This window comes from Hyla sarda, chromosome 11, assembly GCF_029499605.1.
Source record: "Hyla sarda isolate aHylSar1 chromosome 11, aHylSar1.hap1, whole genome shotgun sequence".
NCBI classification, from domain to species: Eukaryota; Metazoa; Chordata; class Amphibia; order Anura; family Hylidae; genus Hyla; species Hyla sarda.
Window position 1 is genome coordinate 54,057,691 of NC_079199.1, and position 18,469 is coordinate 54,076,159.

The window sequence follows — 18,469 nt, forward strand, 5'->3', positions numbered from 1 at the left end:
CATACCACCGCTGCCCCATTGCCTCCCCCCATCCTCTGCCCACATACCGCCGCTCCCTCATTGCCTCCCCCCATCCTCTGCCCACATACCGCCGCCGCTGCCTCATTGCCTCCCCCCATCCTCTGGCCACATACAGCCACCCTATTGCCTCCCCCCATCCTCTGGCCACATACCGCCGCCGCATCGCCTCCCCCCATCCCCGGTGTTATAATTACCTGTTCCCGGGGTCCGCGATACTTCTGGCTCCTGTGCTGTTGCTGTGCGCTGCGCTGTGAAGAATGACGTCCCCAACTCAACGTCACCGTCAGTGCGCACAGTGACAGCGCAGGACGCCGACTGAGCCAGAAGTATCTCGGACCCCAGGAACAGGTAATTATAACACCGGGGATGGGGCGGCGGCGGTATGTGGGCAGAGGATGGGGGGGCGGCGGCAGTATGTGGGCAGAGGATGGGGAGGAGGCGATGGGGCAACTGTAGTGGTCAGACTCAGGACAGGCAGGGGGAGAGAAGCGGGTGGTGGCGGCGGCGGTCTCTGGCCCGGCAAAAGCCACTGCAGTTCATTGATTTAAAGCGCCCGCTTTAAATCATTGATCTGCAACGGCTTCTGCCCCGCCGGGGGGGGGGTTAAATAGCCGATAACTTATACCGGAATATCGGTATAAGTTATCGGCTATCGGCCTGAAAGGTGACAGATTATTGGTATCGGCCCTAAAAAAAAAAAAAAAAAAAAAAAATCGATATCAGTCGATCCCTAGTACATTCCCACGTAGGCAGATTTGATGCTCAGGATTTGATGCACAGGATTTTCTGCTGCAGATTTCAATGTAAACTAAATGACTGAGCACGGCTTCTAATCTGCAGTTACAAATCCTGCGCATCAAATCTGCCCGGGATCCTGTATGTGTGACCGCACCATAAGGAAGTCCCCATTAACTAGGCTACAGAAACGCGTTTCAGTGGTTTGGGGGGGGTTATTGTTGTGAGCCAATGGTCAGATTGTTACACTCTACACGTGAGAACAATGACCTTTCTTTGCGATACTCAATTCTGTTATACCATAATACACCTCCTTGATGACAGCAGTTGTTTGGACATCCCCCCACCTCCCCTTTACTGCACATATCCAGGTACTGATTGGGGTACCTTTTTTGTATCTTTTGGTGCCTTATTTTATGATTAATATTATTAAAGGTTAAGTTTAAGCAATTCAAGTTTACAAATTGATTACAAACGATGTATGAAAGCTAAATTGCCTTCCAAACATTGTCCTATTTCTCAGCACCAATCTTTTCTGTGACTTCCGTACAGCTCACACTTCAGGGGATGATCACCAGAAAGCAGGAAATTAATGCACTAGGAGGTTTATTACAGAGGCAGGAATTCAATTATCCTCTCTCTATTTGCTGGGGCTCATGTATGTAAGGTAATGTTCATTTAGTGCCCCTTAAGGAGCTGTATTTCTCTTTACTTCTATTTATCTCAATGACACAGATACCCAATAAATCATTGAAACTCTTACAACATATGTTATCTCCACCGATGGGGTGGGGTGGGAAATTCACAGCTGCACTGCAGATAGGAGGCTATACAATACCAATGTTTCTTTAGGACAATTTTACAGTATCAATGCCAATTCTGTCCAAGGAGTCAACTTTCTTGTTTCACTCCTATTGTATTGATAACGGCATTATACATGTTCCAAAATAAAAAGTTTGGGGGTAAAAATCTGCATTCATGGCCTTGTTAACATCTGAGTTAATTATTTATTTTAAAGGAGAATCTGTCAAAAAAAACTAGACAAAATAGCTCAGTAAACACAAGATCCCATTATAATCAGAGGAGAACACCTAAAATTGTAGTCCAGATGTGAGTCCTAACACATGATTTATATCTGGCTACATCTATATTGAGGGAAAGGGATGGAAGTGGATGAAAGGCCCGAATACCAAACCTACCTTTCATCCCCTAAAAAATCCAGACCCCATAACAAGACTTGCCAACATCCCTAGCAAGCTACATGACACTAGGAATTTAACCATTTCTACATTTCCTCTCTCTCACCCAGCTGTCCCAGAATGAGATATGTGCTTCTCCTAGTAAAGTAGGGAACAAAAAAAAGTGACACACTAAACCACCCCGAAGGCTAACGTCACACTCAGCCTCCAATAGCAGCGGGACCCGCCAAAATTAAAAAGTGTAATGCAATAATGTATTCAAGAACATATACACATAGATAGAGATTGAGATATAAAAATATATATATATATATATATATCTCACTCTCTATCAATCAACAAGGGACTTCATCATACTGGGTGAAAACTGTCTACTGGGGTGCCAGCTTACTAAGGCAAACTACATACTGGGGGCACCCTACCTAATGGGGAAAAGTACCAACTGGAGCAACCTTGGGGGCACATACATACTCCTCCCTAGACCACGTACCTGTCCACTTTACTGTGCATGACACGAAATGGCAGAATTATTATTGTTTGATCCAATTGATAGAGAAAAAGCAAGAAAGATGCTGGAAAAGTGCAGAGCCTAAGAGGTTTGTCTGGCAAGTTCTGCAGAAATTACTTTTAGCTGAGAGAAATTGTCATGGCAGTTTGCATCAGATGGAGAAGGGAAAGTGAATGACTCAGCACTGCAATCTAAATAGCTAACAGAGATATAGAGGAATTGTGCATTTTTTCTTTTATCCGTAATTTTTTGTCTTTGGTAGAAAATTATTCGGTAGGGATGCCCTGAGGTAATTAAAAACACAATTCCGAGGGGTGGCCAAGGTAGAAAAGGCTGGAAAGCACTGCCCTAGGGGACATCTTATCCCCTTTCCAAAAAAATGGGGTATAAGATGTCTGATTGCAGGGGGGCCCCTTGAGATCTCCTTGCAGCACCCGCATTCTATGCCGGGCTGCTGCGCCAGTCTTGGAAACCTCTGTTTCTGGGACAGGAGACGGAACATCACGCTCCCTCCATTCATGTCTATGGGAGGGGGGGGCGTGACGGCATAGAATGCAGGTCTGCACGGAGATCACGGGGGGTCCCAGCGGTGGTCCCCTGCAATCAGACATCTTATCCACTATCCTTTAGATAGGGGATAAGAGGTCTATGGCCAGAATACCCATTTAACCTTGTGGAATATACATAAATGTTGGACTGTGACCATACTGGAAGCCAAGTAGGGGCAAAGCAGCTTGGCAGCAGTCACACAATTTCTTTCTCCAAATAAAACAAAAAGGTGTATTCACTAGCAGCAGATCTGTTATAGAGGTTTCTGGGACTGTCCTATTCATCTGAATGGGGCTTAACAGATATACATGCTGCAAAAAAATAAATAAAAAATAAAATAAAAAAACACCCCTACGTGAATGAAACAGATTTTCAATTGCAGAATAGAGGCCCCTCTGAAAAAGCGACAGCCACTGTGTTGGGCCTGGCTTGTCTATGCCATTACACTGATGGCCTGAGTGGTAAAAGACAGTTTGTATTCGCTGCAATAGACATATACAGTACGATAGGAAAAGTAGTATAGTAAGAGGTTTAGTCTCACCTTCAATCTTTAGAGCATCCTTGGCATGACCAATAGCCTCCCAGGGGGATGGAATGTCTAGAAAGACAGCATCTGCAACGTGAGATACGCCAAATCCATTCTTACATACGTCTTGGTTCTTTACAGTAACCAGATTATCTACTTTATGCTGCCGGAACTCTTCCATAGCTTTCTCCGCTCTCTGCTGGTGGAACTCCACTGTGTAAAGGTGTCCTGTTGGGGCCACGGTGCGTATGATTGCATGGGAAAGAGAACAGCTGCCTGTACCTAAAGAAACACACAGGAGGTGAAACAGGTAATAGAGTAACCATGATATCAAAGCCTCATCAATGCAGAGAACTAATAAGAGATAACAGCAAATTGGAAAACAGTGCCCCTATCGGAGGGGCTGCAACATTCACAGGGGTAATCATGGGGTCCCGATTTGATAACAGCAAGAGGGTTCCTATTTTACTCCATACCATTCAACTGTCACTCCAAGAATACAGGCAGCGCTAATAACACTCATTAATGCTATCGCTGCATTTTCTTACAAAAAGTAATAAAATGAAACCAAACCCATATAAATCTGGAATTATAATGATATTAACCTAAGAGAGAAGAACATCATGTAATTTAAACAATAACAATACTGTGTAGACATGAAACCCCTCCAAAAGTTGCAAAATTCCTTTTTTTATTTTTTTTATTTTTTATTTTTTTTTTTATTTAATTCCATCCCACAAATAGTTTATTGGCCTCGACATAGACTTTGTGGTAAATTAAATGGAGTCACATAAAACACGCCCTCATATGGCCCTGTAAGTGAAAAATTTGATATGGTGAGGAGTAATAATGCAAAAATGCAAATTTGCTGCATCATTAAGGCAAAAACAACCTTGCATAATGAAAGGGTTAATCAGAGACCCCATTAATAGAGTAATTTAGACTTTAAAGATGAATTCTAGTGGTCACGCAAAAAAAGAAAAAAAAAAACATTTAATTGTCCAAGCTTGAGAGTGGACAGGTCTGGCCTTTGCCCAACGTAAAGTGCATCGGCAGCAGGATTTCTAGACAACCAGGTGCTGGACGATGGCATTTTGCTGTAATAACCTTGGGTGAATAACAAGGCAAAGTTACCATCAAAACATCACATTGGGATCTCAACAGTTAAAAATTATACCGTTTCCATCAAAGAACAAGCAGCCACAGCATCTCCTGAGAAAAATTATTTTCTAACACGTTTATGAAGGGAGAGATGTGATGTCTGCGGCTGCAGATAAATTAAGGTGCCCCAACCTCAACTTTTAAAATAAAAAAGGGTAAGACATATAAATTCATGATTTCAACATCATGTTCTCTCTGTGACAATGTGATGTAAGGTGCAAAAAAAAAAAAAAAAAAAAAGTGGTTGTGCGCTTAGTAACAGATTTGGTAGATAGCAAATAGTAGAGGGCAGACAAATGGCAGTCTGTTTCCATGGAGACACATCGCTCTGAATAGGGTTTGCACACACAAACTGATTTTCTTTTACATTAATACTTTTTGTGGAATTACTTTATTTTTTATTTTAGAAGCAAGTTGCAAAGGTGGATATAGACTGCAGACACCATAGTTACATAGTTAGTACGGTTGAAAAAAGACATACGTCCATCAAGTTCAACCAGGGAATTGAAGGGTAGGGGTGTGGCGCGATATTGGGGGAAGGGATGGGATTTTATATTTCTTCATAAGCATTAATGTTATTTTGTTCCAGGAATGTATCTAACCCTGTTTTAAAGCGGTTAAATTTTCCTGCTGTGACCAGTTCCTGAGGTAGACTGTTCCATAAGTTCACAGTTCTCATGGTAAAGAAGGCGTGTCGCCCCTTGAGACTAAACCTTTTCTTCTCCAGACAGAGGGAGTGCATCCTCGTCCTTTGGGGGGGGGGGGGGGGGGGGTTTAACCTGGAACAGTTTTTCTCCATATTTTTTGTATGGGCCATTTGTATACTTATATACGTTTATCATATCCCCCCTTAAACGTCTCTTCTCAAGACTAAACAATTGTAACTCCTTTAATCCCTCCTCATAGCTAAGATGATCCATGCCCCATATTAGTTTAGTCACATGTCTCTGCACCCTTTCCAGCTCCACAGTGTCCATTTTATGGACTGGTGCCCAAAACTGAACAGCATATTCCAGGTTAGGCCGTACCAATGCTTTATAAAGGGGGAGTATTAAGTCCCTGTCCCTCGAGTCCGTGCCTCTTGATACATGACAATATCCTGCTGGCTTTGGAAGCAGCAGCCTGACATTGCATGCTATTCTGTAGTCTGTGATCCACAAGTACACCCAGATCCTTCTCTGCCAGTGACTGACAGTTTAATCCCCCCTAAGACATACGACACATGCAGGTTATTAGTACCCAGAATCATAACTTTACATTTATCCACATTGAACCTCATTTGCCAAGTGGATACCCAGACACTTAGTCTATCCAAGTCATCTTGTAACCTATACATATCCTCTATAGACTGTACAGTGCTACAAAGCTTGGTGTCATCTGCAAAGATAGAAACAGAGCTGTTAATACCATCCTCTATATCATTGATAAATAAATTAAACAACAGTGGGCCCAGTACTGAACCTTGGGGTACACCACTAATAACCGGGGACCAATCAGAGTACGAATCATTGACCACCACTCTCTGGGTACGATCCATGAGCCAGTGTTCAATCCAGTTACAAACTAAAATTTCCAAACCCAAAGACCTTAACTTACCTGTCAGACGTCTATGAGGGACAGTATCAAACGCTTTAGCAAAATCCAGAAACACTATATCCACAGCCATTCCTCTGTCAAGGCTTCTACTCACCTCTTCATAAAAGCAAATTAGATTGGTTTGACAACTTCTATCCTTAGTAAACCCATGCTGGCTATCACTTATAATACAATTATCCCCTATGTATTCCTGTATGTAATCCCTTATAAGTCCTTCAAACAATTTACCCACAATGCACGGTAGACTTACCGGTCTATAGTTTCCTGGGGAAGACCTAGAGCCCTTTTTGAAGATTGGTACCACATTCGCCTTGCGCCAGTCCGAGACACCAGTGAATCTCTAAATATCATGAACAGGGGTACAGATATTACTGAACTTAGTTCTCTAAGAACTCTTGGGTGCTGTCCATCTGGCCCTGGAGATTTGCTTACATTTATATTACTTAACTTACCTTGTACCATTTCTACATTAAGCCAGTTCAGTACATTACATGATGTGTTACCAGCACTGACCAGGCCAATGTCAGCTCCTTCTTCCATAGTGTATACAGAACTAAAGAACCCATTCAGTAGCTCCGCTTTCTTTATATCGCCCGTGACAACCTCCCCATTATCATTATTAAGGAGTCCTACATGCTCTGTCCTTGGTTTTTTTGCATTTATATATCTAAAAAAAATATTTAGGGTTAGTTTTGCTCTCTTTGGCCACCTGTCTCTCATTATGAATTTTTGCTGTTTTTATTACATTTTTACAGATTTTATTAAGCACTTTGTACTGTTTAAATGTTATAGCTGACCCATGAGATTTGTATTTTTTGAAGGCTATTTTTTTGTTGTTTATTGCTCTTTTAACATCATTTGTCAGCCGTGTAGGATTTAGTTTTAATCGTTTATATTTGTTCCCCTTTGGTATATATTTAGCTGTATAGTTATTTAGAGTTGATTTAAAGATGTCCCATTTATCTTCTGTATCAGTATTTGAGAACACCTCCCCCAGTCTATGTCCTGTAGTGCAGCTCTCAGCCCAGGGAAATTTGCCTTTTTAAAGTTATATGTTTTTGCCTTCCCCGTCTGTCTTTGTTTTCTACATTTTAAGTCAAAAGTAACTATATTGTGGTCGCTATTACCAAGGTTTTCCCGCACAGTTACATTACCAATCAGCTCTGCGTTTTTGGAAATGATCAGATCCAACAAGGCATCACTTCTTGTTGGGTCCTCCACAAACTGGCCCATAAAATTATCCTGCAATAAATTTAGGAATTGTCGCCCCTTTGTAGTTTTAGCCAACCCCGGACCCCAATCTATATCTGGATAGTTAAAATCTCCCATTATTACCACTGTACCTGCCCGGGCGGCCCTCTCTATTTGTTTATGCAGCAGACCTCTCTCTTCAGTGATATTAGGGGGTCTGTAGATTACACCAAATATTTTTTCAGTATTTCCCTCCTTTTGTAATTCTACCCACAATGATTCCACATCCTCAGAATCATCACACACTATGGCATCGTTCACACTGACTTTCATACCACTTCTTACATACAGACAGACTCCACCACCTTTTCTGTTCATTCTATCTTTGCGAAACAATGTAAACCCCTGCAGATTAACGGCCCAGTCATGCGAGGAGTCCAGCCATGTCTCAGTGACCCCAACTATATCAATATGTTCCTCCAGTATCAAGGCCTCAAGCTCCCCCATTTTATTTGCTAGGCTTCTGGCATTTGTGAACATACACTTTACATTTCCATCCTTTATGTTATTGGGGTTAATGGGATTCAAGGGTGCAAGTTTTATTTTCCTATGAAGCCTATTCCTATTAACTTTTCAAACCCCTCCCTCCGCTCCACCCCCAGGTACATTATTAAGTCCCCCCTCTCTATCTACACTATCTTCCCCCTCTTTGCTGTAGGTTCCCTCCCCCCAAGTCCCTAGTTTAAACACTCCTCCACCCTTCTAGCCATCTTCGCTCCAAGCACAGCTGCACCCTCCCCATTGAGGTGCAGCCCGTCCCTACGGTAGAGCCGGTAGCCGACAGTGAAGTCATGAAGACGAACCTCAGGTTGGGGAAAGTTAGATTTTTTTTGTCAACTGATGTAACCCTCATACCCGTATACCCTCTCTATTTACCGCAATTCTTCAGTCATTACAGTGCCAACTGTATTGACACCCAGCTGCCCAAAGAGCCTGTATGGCATTTAAAGGGACTTTCCAAAAATAAAATAAAAAATTGATCCACAAAATTAGTGATAAGCAACTGATATCTTAGAGACCACTTCTAGGACACCCACTGATCACAAGAAGGGGGATTCGGTGTAATCTGGTTAAAATGGAGCAACAATCAAGCATGCACCCTGTTGCTCCATTTACAGTCTATACGAAGCTAGCCAAGAACACAGCTCAGCTACCTTCAAAGACTTTGACAGAAGTGGCAGCGTACACCCAGAACTCCATTCAAAGAGGGGAAAACTGGATCTGTTGATATTAATGAGGATATCCGTTGTAGGACCCAGTCATCAGACACTTAGATATGTAAGTAATACATCTTGATACTGGAAAAAAAAGAAGAAAAAAAAAACATTGATAAACGGAACTCTTGTCCTCCCTATTGTACTATACTGTCTGTGTGTCACAGCAGTTCTGGTAGTTTCCATGAACCAGGAAGCCCAGGATAAACAGAGCTAAATGCTGTAAAAAAAATGGACTGTCATCGCTCTATAGGGGGGATAATGAACACACAGCAATGCCTCTAATCATCCAGAAGGGAGCAGAACATTTATAGATTTATTACAGTCTCAGACTAATGGGCCTTCAAAGTGTATTTGCTTTGGCTTGACTCCTATACCAATAAATCAAAGCAAAGGTGAATAATGGAAGATAACAATTTGGCCGTTTACCGGGTGAAAACTAAAATCCATTTAGTGTGTGGTCACAAGAGTCTGAGGTTCTGTATTCACGCACAGGCTCCCGTCACAGTCTCTTTGTCTTTTGTTCCAAGAACAATGTGTGAGTGACACGAGGCGCTACATTAATGCAAAGTGTTCTCTAATGTAACCCAAGAGATTTCAGCCTGGTGGCCTGGGAGTCATGTTACACACACTGGGATTTCAGTATGTATAGGAGCACTCTGCTGTATCACATACGGCACTCATGTAATCAGTGTATTATAAAGTTTGCTTGCTGTCAGTGAATAGAAACATTCTTGTTTCCATCAGGGGCTGAAAATCTACACAGACGTAAAGGAGATATCCCAAAGATTAATAGTTATAACCTACCCACGATAGGTGATAACTAGAGGATTTTTGAGGATCTGTCCACTGAGCAAGAGAATGGCGAGTTGTTCCCAAAGTAAAAAAAAAGCAGCAGCATGCATGCTCGACCCTTACTTCATTCACTGTCTATGAGCCTTCTGAATATGGCAGAGCTCAGTGCTTGGCAATGCTCATAAGACACACAGTGAATGAATGGAGTGATGTTGAAGCATGTGCGCTGCTACTGCATTTACAGGGGAAACCATTGACCTCTGCTCTCGAGATCGGTGGGGTCCCAATGGTTGGACCCGCACTGACCATTTAGTTATCCCCTATTCCTTCAATCCAGATAGTTGATGGTTTTACACTGTGCGCCATTTGGGTCTGTGAAGCAATTGGAGGGGACTAACAATGAGGTCAGCTTCTTGCATTCAGGGTGGCATTGGACACATGTGAACCCACCCATAGACAACCCAATCTACATAGTTTGGACTCCAAGCGGAAACATTTTACCTGCGTTAATACACTGTAGCAGATTATCAGGACAGGACAGATATTTGTGCTGCAAAGATGCTTGACTTACAAAGAACTCTGTGTAAACTGGATACAAATATAGCAAATTCTCAATACTTGGTCTGTACAAGTTTACAGCCTCTTTGGGTCTTTGCATGGAGACAACTTCTGGAACTAGAATGTCAGTGGTTGTAACCTTTTAAAATCTAATAACTATTGTAATAGTTAATACTGTAACATTTGCAGTGAGAAAACAGGTACTAAAGTGTGGAAGATTTGTACTTAATGGGACAGTCAACCTAAAATCTGTCTTCTATCCATTTACTGTGAAGTTAAAGACAATCTATTGACGCCTGATACAGGGCATTGAGATGAGGAGATTCCGGAACTCTTCACTATCCTTCCTTTAAGGGCGTAGTGGAATTTTCCACTTCTCCAAGGGCATGTGATATTGAGTTAACATTTACAACCTTTACAGATATGATTTCACATGATGGCTAATCAGTAAGTGTTGTGTACACCTCCAACTCCAGCAGCTGAGGGGTTAATCTGGGTAGCCGAAGGAGCACAGGAGACCGCCAATCCTCCAAATAAAATGTTACTTTGCTGCAGCTGAGATACCATCTGTGACCTCAAGCCGAGCACAGATCACATGTCCTGACTAAGCTCTCCGAACACCGGCTTATAGAGAGGTTTGTGAGCGGCAGGCCATTACCAAGATGAAATCTGTGGAGGTGCAGCATGGCCCTGAGCAACACACGTTGTGGGGAGATGTGTGCATCTGCGGATCTAAAATTTAAATATTCATATGAGACATATTTATATGTTTTAAACCCTAAAAAAAGTTTTTTTCGTGAGATTTAAATATATTTATACAGGCTGGAAGAAGAATAAACAGAAAAACCCCCTTAACTTCACATACATTGTGCACGAGATGCTGCAGCCAATCGCTGTCCTCAATGGTCATGTACGGAAACATGGCTAGCTGCAGCGTCATGTGAACAATTTACAGGATGGCGCTGCAGCACATCTGGCTTTAAACACCAGAGTGGAGGAGAAGTGGGGAGTTTTCGCCCAGGTGCCAGCCTGTAATATTTTTTATTTATTTTTTAAACTGATACAGTATCTCAAAAAAATTAGTACACCAGTCCCTTTTTTGTAAATATATCTTTTCATGTAACAACAAAAATAGAAATGACTCTCTATACAATGTAAATCAGTGAGTGCACAGCCTGTATAACAGTGTTTAGTCTTGTGTCCCCTCAAAATAACAACACAGCCATTTATGTCTAAACCTTGGCAATAAGAGTTCACCCCTAAGGGGAAATGTCCAAAGCGGGCCCAAAGTGTCAATATTGTGTGTAGCCACCATTATTTTCCTGTACTGCCTTAAAGGGGTACTCCGGTGCTTACACATCTTATCCCCTATCCAAAGGATAGGGGATAAGATGCCTGATCGCGGGAGTCCCACAGCTGGGGATGCCCGTGATCATGCACGCGGCACCCAGTTTGTAATCAGTCCCAGGAGCGTGTTCGCTCCGGGTCGGATTACGGTCGACCGCAGGGCCGGCGGCGTGTGACGTCACGCCTCCGCCCCTGTGTGACGTCACGCCTCCGCCCCTCAATGCAAGCCTACGGGAGGGGGGGCGTAATCAGACCCGGATCAAACACTCTCCAGGCACTGATTATAAACGGGGTGCCGCGTGCATGATCACGGGCATCCCCAGCGGCGGGACTCCCGCAATCAGGCATCTTATCCCCTATCCTTTGGATAGGCGATAAGATATGTAAGCACCAGAGTACCCCTTTAAGCCTCTTAAGCACTGCACCACAGATGCTCACTAGGGTTAAGGTCTGGAGACATACTTGGCTAGTCCATCACCTTTACCCTCAGCTGCTTTAGCAAGGTAGTGGTGGTCTTGGAAATGTGTTTGGGGTCCTTATGTTGGAATACTGCTCTGCGGCCCAGTCTCTGAAGGGAGATGATTATGCTTTGCTTCAGGATGTCACAGTACATGTTGGCATTCATGGTTTCCTCAATGAACTTTAACTCTCCAGTGCCAGAAGAACTCATGCAGACCCAGATCATCTTTAGAAGAGGCTTCCTTCTGGGAAGACCACATGCAGACCAATTTGATGCAGTGAGCGGCATATGGTCTGAGCACAGGCTGACCCCTCACCCCTTAAACTTCTGCAGCAATGCTGGCAGCACTAATATGTCTATGTCCCAAATACAACCTCTGGTTATGATGCCGAGCATGTACTCAACTTCTTTAGTCAACCATGGCGAGGCCTGTTTGAAAGGAACCTGTCCCTGTGAAACTGTTGTATGGTGTTGCCCACCATGCTATAGCTCAGTTTCAGGGTCTTGACAATCTTCTTTCATCTTTATGTAGTGAAACAATTTTTTTTTTTTTTTTTTTTTTTTAAGGTCCCCAGAGTTCTTTGCCATGAGGTGCCAAGTTAAACTTCCAGTAACCAGTATTGGAGACTGTGAGAGCGATAACACCAAATTTGAGATACCTGCTCCCCATTAACACCTAAGACCCTGTAGCACTATTGAGTCACATGACAGAAGAAAAATGGCTAATTGGGCCCAATTTAGACATTTCTTCTTAGTGGTTAAAGGGGTTATCAGGAATAGAAAAATACAGCTACTTTCTTTCAAAAACAGCTCCACGCCTGTCCCCAGGTTGTGTGTGGTTTTACAACTTGGCTCCATTCACTTCAATGGAACTGAGCTGCAGAACCACACCCAAACTGGAGAAAGACGGGGAGCTGTTTGTGAAAGAAAGTAGCTGTGTTTCTTTCTATTCCTGGAAAACCCCTTCAACTCCGTCCAATACTGCTTTACTTAAGATATTAGTCTTGCGGGTGCTGCCAATATGGTTGAAAAGTTACCCAATTAAAAAGGGGTTACCTAATCTGTGCAACCCCACTGCTGCAAGCCAGAGTGCTTCCCCAGTGTTTACCAGAAGAGGCCATTGCACAGTTATACTACAGATGGTCAGTAAGGGGAAATGTAGTTTTACATAGTGAACAATCAAAACCATGGGTGCCCTTGTCACACTACATCCTAAAGAGTGGAAGCATCTCTTTTTAGCAGCTCTCCAATCTAGCTATTAGGGCACATACACAGGGGTTGTAATTTACTTACCTTTCAAATACTGCCCCAGTCCCTGGCTGTCAGTAGCCACAACTCAATTATTTAGATTCTGAAATGATGATGTGTCATCAAATGACATCACCTGGCCACATCAACCAATCACTGTCTTCTGCAGTGATGTTCTGCCTATAGTTTAAAGGGGTACTTCGGTGAAAACCTTTTTTCTTTTAAATCAACTGGTGGCAGAAAGTTAAACATATTTGTAAATTACTTCTATTAAAAAATCTTAATCCTTCCTGTACTTATTAGCTGCTGAATGCTACAGAGGAAATTCCTTTTTTGGAACACTGATGACATCACGAGCACAGTGCTCTCTGCTGACATCTCTGTCCATTTTAGCAACCATGCATAGCTGATGCATAGCTGATGCATAGCTGATGCATAGCTGATGCATAGCTGATGCATAGCTGATGCATAGCTGATGCATAGCTGATGCATAGCTGATGCATAGCTGATGCATAGCTGATGCATAGCTGATGCATAGCAGCATGGTGGCTCAGTGGTTAGCACTGCTGCCTTGCAGTGCTTGGGTCTTGGGTTCAAATCCCACTAAGGACAACAATAAATAAAGCGTTATTATTATAATAACGTCAGAGAGAACTGTGCTCGTGATGTCATCAGAGAGCATTCCAAAAAGAAAAGAATTTCCTCTATAGTATTCAGCAGCTAATAAGTACAGGAAGGATTAAGATTTTTTTTTAATAGAAGTAATTTACAAATATGTTTAACTTTCTGCCACCAGTTGATTTAAAAGAAAAAAAGGTTTTCACCGGAGTACCCCTTTAATACCTTTTAAAATGGACCTGTCAGCAGGAAAACAGTGGTGTAAATAAGCCCATGTCTAGATAGGGCTATAAATTTTGTCAACCCAGAAATGTTTCAAGAAAATAAAGCATTTCACACAGAAAAGCATTGCAGTAACATGTTTTGCAATACACGTTTATTCCCTGTGTGTATTGGAACTAAACGGAGGGAAAAAAAGCAAATTGGACATAATGTCACACCAAACTCCAAAATGGGCTGGATAAAATTACTGGCATTCTTAACTTATTTTTTTCTAAACAATGTGCAACCAAATATTCACAAATCAGTGGCTTCCCATAACCATCAATAAGCTTCTTACACCTCTCAACCGGAATGTCGGACCACTCTTCTTTTGCAATGTGCTCCAGGTCTCTCTTATTGGAAGGCACCTTTTCCCAACAGTAAATTTAAGATCTCTCCACAGGTGTTCAATGGGATTTAGATCTGGACTCATTGCTGGCCACTTCAGAACTCTCCAGCGCTTTGTTGTCATCCATTTCTGGGAGCTGTTTGATGTATGTTTGGTAGGGATCGACCGATATCGTTTTTTTAGGGCCGATACCGATAATCGGTGGAGGTTAGGGCCGATATTCCGGTATAAGTTATCGGCTATTTATCCCCCCGCGACACCGCTGCAGATCATTGATTTAAAGCGGGCGCTTTAAATCAATGCACTGCAGTGGCTTTTGCAGTGCCATAGGCCGCCGCCGCCACCCGCTTCTCTCCCCCTACCTGTCAGGGTGGTCCGGGCCATCCATCCTTCCTGTAGTGTCCGGCGGCATTCCGGGTGGAGGGTGAACCGGTCCGGGCTGTCCTTCTCCGGGGGTCATCTTCTCCACTCCGGGCAGGCTCCGGCCTAGTAAATCAGCATAGACGCCGCTGCGCAGTGACGCCCGTGCGCAGCGATGCACCTGACGTCACGGCATAGCAGCGTCTATGCAGCGTACTAGGCCGGAGCCTGCCCGGAGTGGAGAAGATGACCCCCGGAGAAGGACAGCCCGGACCGGTTCACCCTCCACCCGGAATGCCGCCGGACACTACAGGAAGGATGGATGGCCCGGACCACCCCCATTACGGGTAAGTTACATTTTTTTATTGACTCGGAGGGTGGGGGAGGGGCCCGACCGGTATAGCGGTATGGGCAAAAATCCATACCGTGGGAGAGAAAAAAATAAAAAATAAAACAGGTAGCCGGTAATTGCCGATACCGATAATGCCCAAAATCGTGATTTTCGGCCGATTTTTATATTGCCCACACCTGTTACTTGCCCCAGGTGAGTTTAAAGGAGCATCACATGCTTGAAACAAATTTTTTTTTTTTTTTAAACACAATTTCTAAAAGGTGCCAATAATTTTGTCCAGACCATTTTTGGAGTTTGGTGTGAAATTATGTCCAATTTGCTTTTTTCCCTGCCTTTTTGTTTAGTTCCAATACACACAAAGGGAATAAACATGTGTATAGCAAAACCAGTGTTACTGCAATCATTTTCTTTGAGAAATACTGTACTTTATTTCCGTGAAAAATTTCAGGGGTGCTAACATTTACGGCCATGACTGTATTTTTTTTTTTTTTTTTTTAAATAGTCCTCTCTATCAACAGTTTTTTGTTAAATGAGGCTTAATTGCCAGGGTAAGTCCAGCCCAAATACAAATAGGGGGGCAGTGATAAAGAGAGCATGGGCTGGACTTACATGCGCGCATGCCCGCCACATGCGCATTAATGATTATTAACAATACTGCTTATATCTTATCGATGGTAAGAACTATTAATATAAAAAATATATGCACAGAATCACGATGACTAGCCCTATCTAGCCAAGGGCTTATTCACATTCCTTTTTTTCCTGCTGACAGATCCGCTATAACTTCAAGCCAAAAAGATTCCAACAGTTGAAATCCCATTGAGGTAAAATAGTACATATGGTCATCACTCTATTAGCATCAATGGGATTTACAGAAATGTATCATAATTGTTTTAACTGCAATCCAGAATACTTGGATGGCAAATGGCTGATCTGCTCGGTCACCTCTATCTCTACTAAGGAGATGTAGAACTAAAGCATCACAGAAAGGGCATATAGTACAAGGCCGGTTTCAGATAAACATAATACGGTCGCATTTCTGAATCTGTATTACAACTAGGTCCTGGACCAACAATGGGTCTGATGACACAAATTGAAGGCACCATAGGGGTCTCTGTTGCTTTCAGCTGGGTCATCAGACCTGTGGTCAGCCAAGGATTTGTGGCCAAAATACCCTAACACATTTCTGTATATATTATTACCTGATTCACAGACCACTGACCCCGGCTTCAACTCCAGCATCATAGTAATCATGGAGATATCAGTAGAATATAGAATCTGAGTGCGGTGAGGAAGGTTCATGGTCCATAATTCCGGGGTTGGATATAGAATGTATACCCAGCCTCCTTTGCTGCAAGTTACCTTGGAACCATAACGTTTCCCTATTAAGTCAGTGGAATGCCTGATGACTCCATATTTCGTTTGTGTCTGGCCTCCTTGTTGGATAGTGACTGGGAACATGGAATCGTGGCCCAAAAATACAATCGCTGTGTCTCCATCTTGAATCAATTCCCTGTACTCCATAAAACTCATGCTGACTATCAATCCCTGAAAAATAAGAAGAATATTAAAATTACCAAACATCATGTCAATGTTCTGCTCTATAAGCGAGTAAAAAAGATAAGGTTAAATGGGTATGTGTATTTTTGCACCCGCTTCTAAAGACTATACCGGTATAACCAATGCATAAGAGATAAAGATACATTTCTGACAAATTATAGCACGTACTGGGACACAAGACAATTCGGAAAATCAATGTCAGCCTTTCCCCAATGCAAGTGGAAACCTTGAAAAAACCCAAGATAAAAACGGAATAAAAATATGAGTACAGTCTTATTGCAAAGCCACTAAGATCAGGTTCAGATATGTCAGAAAATTGTTACAGTGCATCTGCTGCAGATTTTACCTGTTGTAATGGATATGCAATGAATAGCGACTATATTTCAGAAATTGACAAAAAAATGCTGGGATTTTGAAAATGCTTTGATTCTGATGCAGAGTTTTTCTAGTACATATGGGTGGGGTTTTAAAACAAAGTCCACTTGTATTGGACTCTAATAGGGGAATTTATGAAATCTGTACTTGCTTCTTGGTGACTGTAGAGCAAAAACGTTCGGTGAAAGTAGCAGCTGTGCACCAAATTTATCAATGGACCCCAAGAGACCCCTACTGATTTTATGGGATGTCAGGTTTCCATTATTTTGATGAATGCTACTGGAAAAAAAATTAAAAAAAATAAAATAAAACAAAGATACAGCATTCAGCTTTTTTAACTTTTTGTCTTGCTATTTTAACCGAATCTGCAATGGAGTCTCTGACAAAGATCCTCCAATCTTTATAAACATCTCTGTGCTCTGTGCTGTGTTAAAATGTAATCTAGGGAACACTATGGTGTATGCCGCAATTATGTCCCTGTTCTTTCCCAGCATAGATCATTCTACATAACTGAGAACAAATAGCAAAGGCATAAACTTCTCTTCATGAAGGGGGATTATCAGCTCATATGAATTTAATAAGGTGCGATGTAGACGTCTATCTAAACCACGTAACGTATGAGGCAGTGTTTGTACAGTACTTGGAAGCCGTGTCCTGAAGCACATAGTCCAATATGTAATGACAGTCCAATGATTTACCTGCAAGACACCAATGTATGGATCACAGATGACAATCAGCGGCGCAGCTGTCGCGTTGCAGTCTCCCTTTCATACACGTGGGCGACACTTCCGGGTCGCTCAGTGATGACGTAAGCAACTTTATTGTTCGGCGAAGACACAGACAAATTATGCGCTCGATATTGGCCTTGAAAGTGAGCGAGGCACGTGGCATAGGATGTCGCAGGCTCTTATTCCTGCAGACACGGTCTCTCTGTGAACACGCCTTTATATTAATAAAACGAACGGCCGTAGAAACACACATTTAAATTATATATATATATATATATATGTATCTGTATATATACATATATTATAATGTCAGAACGTCTATTTGCCATCATCACATGCTGCATACTTTACTTGTGGGACCTACCCTTAAAGCAGTATTTCCATATTTTCCTATGTCTACCCCTATTAAAAGAGTTATCCAAGATAAGTAAAACATTAATGTTCTCTTTCAGAAACAGCGCCACACGTGGCCTCCACACGTGTGTGATTTTACAACTAGGTTCCTTTCAGTTCAATGGAACTGAGCTGCAATACCAAACACAAACTGAGGACACGAGTGGCGCTGTTTCTGGTAAAAAATCATGTGCAGCACACTGGACTTATGAGTCTGCTTAAAATAGTGTAATCACTAGGTGACACCCACTGTCCTCTGATACTGTATATGTATACCTCTGACAGACTGCTAAAATGCACAGTGC

At 42.5% G+C, this 18,469-nt stretch overlaps 1 protein-coding gene across 1 annotated transcript in view; it reads right to left on the bottom strand.

Annotated features, from left to right (window-relative positions):
- The window catches only part of TRMT61A (tRNA methyltransferase 61A), a 57,025-nt gene extending 39,154 nt beyond the window's left edge, over window positions 1-17,871 (bottom strand). Inside the window, exons 1-3 of the mRNA XM_056545719.1 lie at window positions 17,742-17,871; window positions 16,311-16,656; window positions 3,554-3,820 (exon numbers count right to left, since the gene is read on the bottom strand). Of these exons, the coding sequence (XP_056401694.1) occupies window positions 3,554-3,820; window positions 16,311-16,641 (598 nt within the window). The 5' untranslated portion in view covers window positions 16,642-16,656; window positions 17,742-17,871. The remainder of the gene's footprint in view (window positions 1-3,553; window positions 3,821-16,310; window positions 16,657-17,741) is intronic.
- Between the last annotated feature and the right edge of the window lie 598 nt (window positions 17,872-18,469).